Below are 11,030 nucleotides of genomic sequence, written 5' to 3' on the forward strand. Positions count from 1 at the left end.
AAAAAAAAAAAAAAAAAAAAAGTGGCTTGCCAATTAAATATTACCAGGTTTTGGATTGCTCACCTCTCTCCTTCTGAAGTTAGCTTCCAGGTTCCGCTCATCTCAAACAAAGAATTGAACGAACCAGCACAAAGCAGTGGCAAAGTTTATTTGAAAATGTAAGAGTGAATACTGAGAGAAACTGGCTCTACAGAGCGAGCGTGGGCTGAGTAAAAGAGGAAAAAGCAAGATAAAAGAACACCGTGCAGGAAACAGAGTGGGCTATCATGAGGAACTGTGGTCTGGGGTTTTGTGCACGGTCACGCCTGCTTCTCCACCTAGGCTGTCACATTCTAATCTCCTATGTCAGAAACCACAGTGGGAGCCATGAATAGGTGTCTGGAAAACAAGTTGCTGGGGTGAATGTGCGATGGATGTGAGGAGTCACTGGTGTGGTGAATAGACTAGAATTAGTTCAAACTCCTGCACTCTAATCTTATCACAGTTTATTTTGTAGGGCAAATCACTTGCCCTTTTTATGTCTCAATTTCTGTACCTATAAAGTTTGTACCAGATCCTTTTTTTTTAGTACCTGTGAGGTCTAACATTTCAAATCACATCATTTTAACAGAAATAATTAAAATGAAATTTTAGTTATAACATTTTCAGTCACAGCAGTATATTAATGTACGTTGGAAAGTCTGTAACAATTGTATTTTAAGGGAGCATTCTGCAGTGTTAATGTTAATAACATTAATGAAATAATAACATAATGAAATCCTAAGCACCAAACCAAACATACAGATTCCGATGTTTCAAGAAGCATATGTTAACACATTGAAAGGCTTAAACACGTGTCATCTCAATTGTTTTAGGCCATTATGGGGAAGGATATGCATTCATTATAGCTGGATAACACTAATATAGTTAAATAGGTTTTCTGGGAAAACCAGGAAGTACTTGAGAGTTAGACCTTTACCACGTAAATCCAATGATAGGAAAGTATATAGAAAGGGATTTAAAAAAACAAAAAACAAAACAAAACAGTCTTGCTATGTGGTTCAGGCTGGCCTCGAACTCAGGGCAATCCTCCTGCCTCAGTCTCCCAAGTGCTGGGATTACAGGCGTGTATCACCACACCCACCTTTGGGGTTTTATTTGAAATAAGTCTTCAAAACCAGAAGTGGAATTACAGTTTGGAAAGACTATAGATACGGTGTGTTTTGAGTTTGTGGTTCCACAAAACATCAAAGAATGAAGTTGCAAACCAGATAAAGAGGTTAGGTAAGTTTTATGGAAAATAAGGAGACGAACAGCTCCTGAATTTCCAGGAGGGGTCCCAAATGGTGTAGCTGCATGGCCTCTTAATTTAGAATTATTATAGGCAACTGGGGTACAGGAATTGCTTGTTTAGTAGTCACCTTTACAGGTGCAGTTCTTTCACACAGTGTTTACAATAAAATGGGATTTCAGAATGAGCTGTTTAATTTGCATTATAATTTTCTCAAATTTCAGGATCCTCGTAGAGAATGGCCATACCTTCCTTCACGATCTTAGTATGGTATGGATTGCATTCCATACTGCCTGAGGAAATTCATTTTCCAAAGTCCTATTTCACTGTTCTTAATTTTTATCAGTATAACTGATCACCCTACTCTGTCTCAGGCCCTTCTTCTACTAGCTAGCTAGTCATAAACTGACTAAACTATCTTCTACACTATTGTGAAAATTGAATGGGTAAATCAACTGTAATGTGGAAATAAAATTCATGGGAAAGTACCTAAAGAAGTAAACAGAAAAATACGCTAAGGATATCAACGGGAGGAAAAATTACAATAAGGAGAGACCACAGGAAGCAAACAGGGAATCCTGCCTAAGCTCCAAACCCAATCCTTACTACCTGGACAGCCTCAGACAAGCCTTTCACCATTCCCTGACTCAAATTCCTCATCTAAAGTAGGAAAGAATCACTGCCTCTCCTTCACAGGGGTGGTGTGAGGACTCAGTGAAAAGATGAATGTCAAGCACCGTTAGAGGAATAGACACTGAAATGTAACAGGAGTGGGGAAAGAGACCCGAAGCATCAGAGTGCTGGTGTTGGCATGTCCTGGAGCCATGAAGACTATTCAGACACAGGAAAAAGGAAGAGGAAGGAAAAATAGCATTGCTAGGAATGATTGTGATGCAACAGTAAGATTAACGCTGTCTCCAGCTGATCATGATGTGAATGAAGGGCTGTGTACCAGCCTCCTAAATAGTTTTATGGACAAAAAAAGGTATCAGGTGTGGTGGTGTGCAGCTTTATTCCCAGCACTCTGGAGGCTGAGGCAGGAGGATTGCTGATAGTTGAAGACCAGCCTGAGCTACATAGTGAGTTCAAGGTCAGCCTGAGCTTCAGAGTGAGATCCTGTCCCCAAAAATCAAACAAAAAAAAATTCTCATTGATTAGAACCCTGCTACTACACTATTGTACTAGTTTCTAGATTCTCAATTTATGTCTCATAAACTACTATTCTTTCTTGGGTATATTTGAAGAAATCGTTGTTGGTTATACATCACCATAGCAAGTTTGAAAGGTTGCTTTCATTTAGGTTGGTTATCTTATTACAGTTCATCAGATTTGTCTAATTCTTATTCATCCATGGTTACTTCAGTTGAAAGTTATAGTTTATTGATGAGGGAGCATTTTCCCTTCTCAAATCTGACACTGTCTAGGTTCATTTAAATGGCCAGTGTTTCATTCTCCACTTAGAGTGATGCATGATCTCAAAGATAGCATCTTCCACCGGGGATTTAGCTTAGCGGTTCGGTGGCCTGCCTTGCAAGTGCAAGAACCTGAGTTCAATCCCTGGTACCAAAAAATAAAAAAGATAGCGTCTTCCACTTCTTGAAATTACTTGTATTTCTTATTTTCATTCTTTTTTTCCAAAGGGAAAAAAGTCTATGTTAATGAGCTGGAAACACTTATGGAAAACTTGGAACTTGAACTTGGAAAAGAGGAGTATGAGGACCTACTAAACAACCTGATAGTTGATGGTAAGTATTTCAGATACCACTGTATCTAGAAGACAAATTTTGTTTTGTTTGGGGGCTTGTTTTGTTTTGAGACAAGGTCTCGCTGTGTGAGCTCACTATGGGCTCAAACTGCTGATCCTCCTGCCTCAGCCTCTCAAATGTGAGGTGAACAGATGTGAAACACCACACCTCATATCAAGGAGAAATCTTACAGCTTCTGTGTGAGAGAAAGTACTTTCTGAAAGTAAACTGTTTTTTAAAATCTCTTTGAAAAGCTTATGACTGAGCTGGGGATTTAGCTCAGAGGTGCCGCAGCCTGCCTCACAAGTACAAGGTCCCAAGTTCAATCCCGGTACAAAAAAAAAAAAAATCTTATGGAATATTTCAAACATACACAGAAGCAAAGAGCAACATAACAAACACTGTGCCCAATGGCCAGATTTAATAAATGTTAACCATCTTGCCTTATTTCTTCATCCATCTTCCTTTCTTCATTGTCTCCTTCCTTTCTCACCTTTTTTAATAAGATAAAGCTTCATTAATTATTCAATAAGATCAATTTAGCTGGACCTAAGTGTCAAAGAGGCAAAGCTAGCAAAACTCAGGAGGAAGAAATTGCTAAGGGATGAGCCCCATGCTAAGATTTCCTTTTTTGAAAGTTCTTGAATTCAAACCCAGAGCCAGTGCCTTCCCCATTAAAAGGCTGATGAAAAAAGCAAGTTTCCATCAGAGATCCAGGCAACATATCTTTCTGTAGAGACAGAACACGCCAACTCAATATAAGCAGCTCTTCTCCCTTAATTCAGGGTTTTACTGTCAGTCAAACAACTAGTCAACAAATGTCAGGTAGGCCACTGCTACCTGCAGATACTTTCATTAATACTTTTCCCTGAGCTGGTCCTAATATACAAAAAGTTTTGGGCTGCTTTGTTTTGGTTTTGTTTTGTTTTGTTTTTTGCTTTTAAATTCATAATTCATGTTAATAGCATGAAATAGGGAAAGAGATTTAGAAAGGTATGTTATCAACACCAAGGTCTACTCTTACCAATGGGGATACTTTCAAAGATCACCAGCGGATGCCTAAAATCACAGATATGGTTTTATACATACTGTTTTTCTATGGAAAGGATTCCATGATCTGTGTTTTTTGCTTTTTTTTCCCGGGTATTGGGGATCAAACTCAGGACCCGTGCTCTGTGTTTATTATGGTCCTTCCAGCTACAGTGGACCTTCAAGTTATGACCAGTCTGATATACAAACAACTTGGGTCATGACTGGAATTTTAGTTTTAACTTACAACCAAAATCTTGAGTTATGACCCAAAAGCTGGCCATTTGTGCATGAGGATGGTTCTCAGATAGAGATTTAACAGAGTTCTGGATTACAGTATCCTTTCCTGTATAAGGTTAATTAAAAACCCTAGGCCAATGTCTGTCTAAGAACATCTGCCTGGAAAAAAAGTGTGGCCTAAAATTATACAGGAGAGAGACTTTGAAGGCTGTGTAGAGAAGCCTGATCAACTTGAGTTACAACCAGCCCATGCAAATAAGTCAAGGGTCCGTTTTATGAGCATTCACCTGACAGATCAAAAGCTTTCCTGTTGTACTGCACACAGATCCTGGGGAGCAGCAGTGTGGACTAGAGCAGTGCAGCTACAGGTGTATTCCAGCCAGGGCCCCTCCCTGAACCCAGTGGCTTAGTCACACAGGCCATAGCCAAGGTCCTGCCTGGAAAAGGGCTACACAGGCACACAAGCAATGGCCAGATGCTCTCCCTGATATCATTGATAAAGACATGGAGACTCTAGCCAGAAGCCTGCACAGACAACAGGAACTGGGGTGCACAGCCCTCAGCCAAAGGCCCTACCAGACAATAGGTACATAGGAGCCCCAGTGAGAGGCACACCTAGATACCATCCCAAGTGTGCAAAGGCCCCAGCCAGAAGTCTCCCCAGTAACAGGTCAGCTCAGGGATCCAGAAAGCCACCATTCTGAACCCAGAAATTGGTGTACTGGTGAGCAGCAGAGAAAAGGCTGCTTGGTGGCTTCCTAAGAATTGAAGACAACTGGGTGAACAAAAAGTTGCCTCAACAAATGCATAGCAGGCTGCATCTGTTGAAATGAGAAGACACATAAAAAAGTCTCAAAACCAGATTTCCAGATCACCTAAGGCAACCCAAAGGGAAACAAGATGGAACAATCTGATACTCAACCACCTGGACTCCCTGAACTAGGAATGAAAGGGACCTGGAAAAAATGCAATCAGAAATAATTTCTCAGATAACAGCAGAGATTGTGCCCATAGTGTAGGACATGACTAATAAACCTAGAGTGGACACAGATAAAAAATAGAAGACCTGAAGAACATGATGGAGCACCAACATAGGAAAAAAATAGAATCCATAAAATAGATGCAAACAGATTCCCCAGAGATTAATTTCCACTGAAAGTTTATACAGCAGAATGAGCAAATGCAAGGACAGAATTTCAGATGTAGAAGATACAATTGCAATTAGTGACCAGGAAAAGAAAAATTTGTTAATAGTAAGGGGCCATGAGAAATCAATCCAGCAGCTGCTAGATGATGCAAAGAAGAATAACATAAGACTGATCAGAGTCAATGAAGAAACAGGAGAGAGTACAGATGACATAAAAAAAATCTGTTCGCAGAAGTAATGGCAGAAAACTTCCCAAGTAGAGGAAAATATACTGACATACAGATGAATGAGGCATATAAGACTCCAACTAGCCGTAATTAAAAAAATCTACACATAGACATATAATAGTTAAGATTCCAGAAACTCAACAGAAGAACAAAATTCCACAAGCAGTAAGAGAAAAGAAATAAATCACATACAAAGGGAAGCCCATCAGAATCACAGCAAACCTCTCAACACAAGCCCTCAAGGCAAGAAGAGCATGGAGTGACATATTTCAAGCCCTAAAGGAAAACAACCTCCAACCCAGACTGAGGTACACTGCAAACTGTCTTTCAAAATTGATGGAGAAATAAGATACTTTCATGACAAAGAGCACCTTAGGAATTTCATGAATACCAAACCAGCACTCCAAAAAATTTTTTAAAATGTCCTAGGAAAAGACAATGAGGATCACAACCCCAGGAAGCCCAGCAGAATGAATCCATCAGGCATGACAAAAAATTACATGCAAGGGGAAAGAATCCAACAAAAAGAAAAACCGTGACAAGGATATGTCAATACATATCAGTTATGACCATCAATGTTAATGGTCTCAACTACCCAATCAAAAGAAATAGACTGGCAAAATGGGTCAAGAAGCAAGATCCAACAATATACTTCATACAAGAAACACACTTAATTAGAAAAGAAACTCATAGACTGAAAGTTAAAAGGTAAAAAACAATATTCCACGTGACAGGAACCCGAAAAAAAGCAGGAGTATCTATAATCTTTGCAGATCAAGTGGATTTCAAAGCAACAATGACTAAGAGAGACAAATGACACCACATCCTTGTAAAGGGAACAATCCAAGAGGAAGAGATGACAACCATAAATATATATGCACCAAATACTAGTGTATCCAACAATATAAAACAAATACTAACAGACATGAAAAATGAAATAAGCATTAATACAGTAGTGGTGGGTGACCACAAATAGATCAACTAGACAAAAAATAAGCAATGAAATATTAGAACACAGTCAAACTCTTGAACAAATGAATTTAACCCATGTTTACAGAGTGTTCTACCCCACAAAATCAGAACACACATTCTTTTCAGCTGCACATGGGTCATTCTCCAAAATAGACCACATGCTCACTCATAGAACATGTTTAGTAAGTGCAAAGGAATTGAAGTGATCCCCTGTATACCATCAGACCATAGTGTGATGACACTGGAGATCAATAGCAAAAGAAACCACAAGAAGTTCATAACCACATGGAAATTGAATAGCACACTTCTGAATAACCAATGGGTCACATAGGAAATTGAAGAGATCAGACAGTTCCTACAATTAAATGACAATGACTATACAACATATTGGAATCTGTGGGACACAATGAAAGCAGTCTTATGAGGGAAATCCATAGCAGTGAATACTCAGGAAAACTGAGCAAGCTCAATTAAAAATCTGATGCTCAACCTTAAGTTTCTAGAAAAAGAAAAGCAGGATAAACCCAAAGCTCATACAAGGGAGGAAATAAAAAGCAGAAATCAATGCAATGGAGACTAAAAAAAACTGATACAAAAAATCAATAAAGACAAGAGTTGGTACTTCAAAAGAATAAACAAATTGACAAACCCTTAGTCAACCTTACCAAAAAGAAGAAATAAAAGGCCTAAATCTATGCAACTAGGAATGAAAAGGGTGAAATTACAGGGGATCCAGCAGAAATCCAGAGGCTCATCAATACCTACTTTGAGAATCTATACACCAATAAAATGGAAAATACAGAAGAAATTGACAGATTCCTAGATACATATGAATTACCAAAGTTTAATGAAGGTGACCTAAAAAGTCCAAATGATCCAATATCAATAAAATTGAAAATGTAATTAATTAAAAACCTACCAACAAAGAAAAGCCTGGGCCCTGATGGCTTCACTGCTGAATTCTACAAGACGTTTAGAGAAGAATTACTGCCACTACTGTTTAAACTCTTCAATGAAATTTAAAAGAAAGCAATACTCCTAGTTTATAAATCATAAAATTTTGAGGACAGTTTCTTAACTATAATATGTAACTTTGTTTTATTTGTAATTACATTATTTCAAAAATATTATATGATAAGAAAATGAGAAAGAACACAATGTTTAAAGATCATATCAAACTAATAATGTATTTTGATTATTAGTCTGTTGCATAAATTTTTGTTTATTTCATATCCTTCTTTGCTGTCATATATATGTATACTTGAAATTTTTATTTAGTATCTTCATTTCTTGTTATCATGTATGTTTGCAATCTTTAATAAAAGAAAGCAATATTCCTAAATCCATTCCTGGAAGCAAGCATCACCTTGATCCCAAAGCAGAGAAATACCCAACAGAAAAAGAAAACTACAGGCCAGTCCCACTAATGAACACAGATGCAAAAATCCTTAAGATACTGGCAAACAGAATGCAGAAGATCATCAAGAAGATCATATACCCTGACCAAGTGGGATTCATCCCAGGGATGGTTCAACATATGCAAATCAATAAATGTAATATACTGTATTAATAGAGCCAAGGATAAAAACCATTTGATCATCTCAATAGATGCAGAAAAAGCATTCAACAAAATCCAACATGCATTTATGATTTAAAAAAGACCCTCGAAAAAATTGGAATAAACGGTTTCTACCTCAATCTGGTAATTGCCATCTATAAAAAAACCAACAGCCAATATCATACTAAATGGTCAAAAACTGAAATCTTTCACACTAAAATAGGAACAAGACAAGGATGTCCACTGTCATCACTGCTGTTCAATATAGTTTTGGAAACATTAGCCATAGCAATTAGATGAGAGAAATAAAAGGAATAAAGATAGGCAATAAAGAAGTCAAATTGTTATTATTTGCAGATCACATGATACTCTATATAGAAGACCCAAAGAGCTCCACTAAAACTCTTCTAGACTTAATAACAAAATTCTGTAAAGTAGCTGGATACCAGGTCAACACATAAAAGTCAATAGCTTTCCTGTACATGAAAAACAGACTCACAGAGAAAGGAATGAGGCAGTTATTTTTACAATATATCCAAAAAACTGAAAGAACTAGGAATCAACCTAACAAAAGAAACCAAAGACTTCTACCCTGAAAATTATAGCACTCTGAAAATAGAGATCTAAGAGGATATCAGAAAATGGACAGACATCCCTTGCTCCTGGGTAGGAAGAACCAACATAGTGAAAATGTCCATACTTCCAAAACTGCTATATAGATTCAATACAATCTCAATTGAAATCCCAGTAGCATAGTTGACAGACCTTGAGAAAACAATCCAAAAATTCATTTGGAACAAGAAGATACCTAGAATAGTAAAAGCAATTCTATGCAATAAAGACAAGCCAGGGGGTATATCACAATCCCCAACTTGAAGTATATTACAAAGTTACTGTGATAAAAACAGTATGGAACTGGCAAAGAAACAGACCTGAGGACCAGTGGAACAGATTAAAAGATACAGAAACAAGTCCAGACACAACCACCTCATCTTGACAAAGGAACCAAACTCACTGGGGGAAACGTAGCCTCTTTAATAAATGGTGCTGGAAAAACTGGGTTTCAACTTGACAATAAAACTAGACCTATATCTCTCACCATGCACTAAACTAACATCGAAATGGTTTAAAGATCTAAATATTAAAAAAGAAACACTAATCCCAACAATGAATGTAACTGTACTGTATCCCTAAAATGTACCAATAAACTCATTTAAAGCTGAAAAAAAAAAAGAGAAAAAAAGAAACACTAAACCAGCTGGAAGAGAGGTTAGGTAGAACTCTTGAAGACATTGGTGTAGGAAAAGATTTTATGGGGCTGGGGATTTAGCTCAATGGTTCTGCTGCCTGCCTTGCAAGCACACGGACCTGAGTTCAATCCCTGGCACAAAAAAAAAAGAGAGAGAGAGAGATTTTATGAACAAAACCTCAGTTGCCCATGAACTAGCACAATCAACAAGTCGGATCTCTTATTTAAAAGTTTTCCAGCTGTTCCTCAGACAAAGGTCTACTATCTAGAATATATAAAGAATTTTAAAAAAATCAGACCTCCTAAATTTAAAGAACCAACCCAAAAATGGGCATCTGAAATAAAGACATTTCTCAGACATAGAAGTAGAAATTACAAATAAACATATGAAAAAATGTTCAACATCACTGGTCACTCAAGAGATGAAAATGAAAACAACGCTGATGAGATTCCACCTCAGCCCCTGGGATGAATGGCTGCTATCATGAAATCAACCAATAACAAATGCTGGAGGGTCTGTGGGGAAAGAGGAACTCTGCTCTGCTGCTGTGGACTGGTGCAACCACTGTGGAAATCAGTATGGAGATACCTCAGAGAACTAGGATTGAAGTCCAGTTTGACCCAGCTAGTCCCCTGCTGGGTATCTTCCCCAAAGAATTAAAAGAATCACACCACAGTGATATATGTGCACCCGTGTTCACCGTGGCACAGTTTGTAATAGCTAAAACTTGGAAGCAGCCCAATCACCCATCAATGGGAGACTGGATAAAGAAAATGTGTTTTCCTAAAATGGAGTACTACTCAGCCATAAAAAAATGAGGAATTAGAGACATCTATAGCTAAATGGATGTACATTGAGGCGATACTCTCAAGTAATCTAAATAGGACACACATGTTTAAATACTGAATACTTTCTCTAGTGTGAGAAACTGAAAGTGTAAATAAGTACTAAAAAGCATAATAGATAATGTGAAATAGGACGAAAAGGTGCAAAGGGGAAGGGAAGTGGGAGGGTTAGGAGAAAGGAAAGAAGGGAATGGAATTAATATGAGAAAATGAAAAAATGGAAACAAAGTCTTTCTAGATAAAGAGTGATGGAGGGGTTGAAGGGAGGAAGGGCAGGGGAATGGGGAAAAAATAAGAACCAAGATGGATTATGTAAAGGTGCAAATTTCCATTGATGAATGTCATTATATTGTGTACCTTAAATGTATCAATAAGATTAACTTTTTTAAAAGGCTCTCCTGTTGAATGAAAATATTTCTGACCAGAGTCTAGCTTTAGATATTTTTTTCCAATTTTTGCCCCAATATGCCTTCTCCTGGGCTTGCTTCCATCTTGGCATGAGAGCCTATATCTAAGAGACTGCCAGCAGGCTTTCCTACAGGGTGACCAAACTCTCAGTAAATAGACATTATTCTCCATGAAAAGCCGGGAAGCACCTGTGTCTCTTCAACTTATCCCACCTGGCTCTCCTGGCATCTGTTCCAAGGAGATATTAGAAACATCCTTAGGGCCGGGGATTTAGCTCAGTGGTTCTGCTGCCTGCCTCGCAAGCACAAGGTCCTGAGTTTGATACCCAGTACCCCCCCC

The 11,030-nt window shown here is 38.0% G+C and overlaps 1 protein-coding gene and 1 pseudogene across 1 annotated transcript in view; one reads left to right on the forward strand and one right to left on the reverse strand.

The window, feature by feature from the left end:
- Window positions 1–11,030, forward strand: part of Efcab3 (EF-hand calcium binding domain 3) — a 215,970-nt gene that overhangs the window by 131,202 nt on the left and 73,738 nt on the right. Inside the window, 1 exon segment of the mRNA XM_019209488.2 lies at window positions 2,911–3,015. Coding sequence (XP_019065033.1) covers window positions 2,911–3,015 — 105 coding nt within the window.
- LOC109118471 overlaps window positions 7,122–11,030 on the reverse strand; it is a 5,218-nt pseudogene continuing 1,309 nt past the window's right edge.

The sequence above is a fragment of the Fukomys damarensis genome, unplaced genomic scaffold, assembly GCF_012274545.1.
Source record: "Fukomys damarensis isolate Sample0158 unplaced genomic scaffold, DMR_v1.0_HiC HiC_scaffold_23, whole genome shotgun sequence".
NCBI lineage: Eukaryota > Metazoa > Chordata > Mammalia > Rodentia > Bathyergidae > Fukomys > Fukomys damarensis.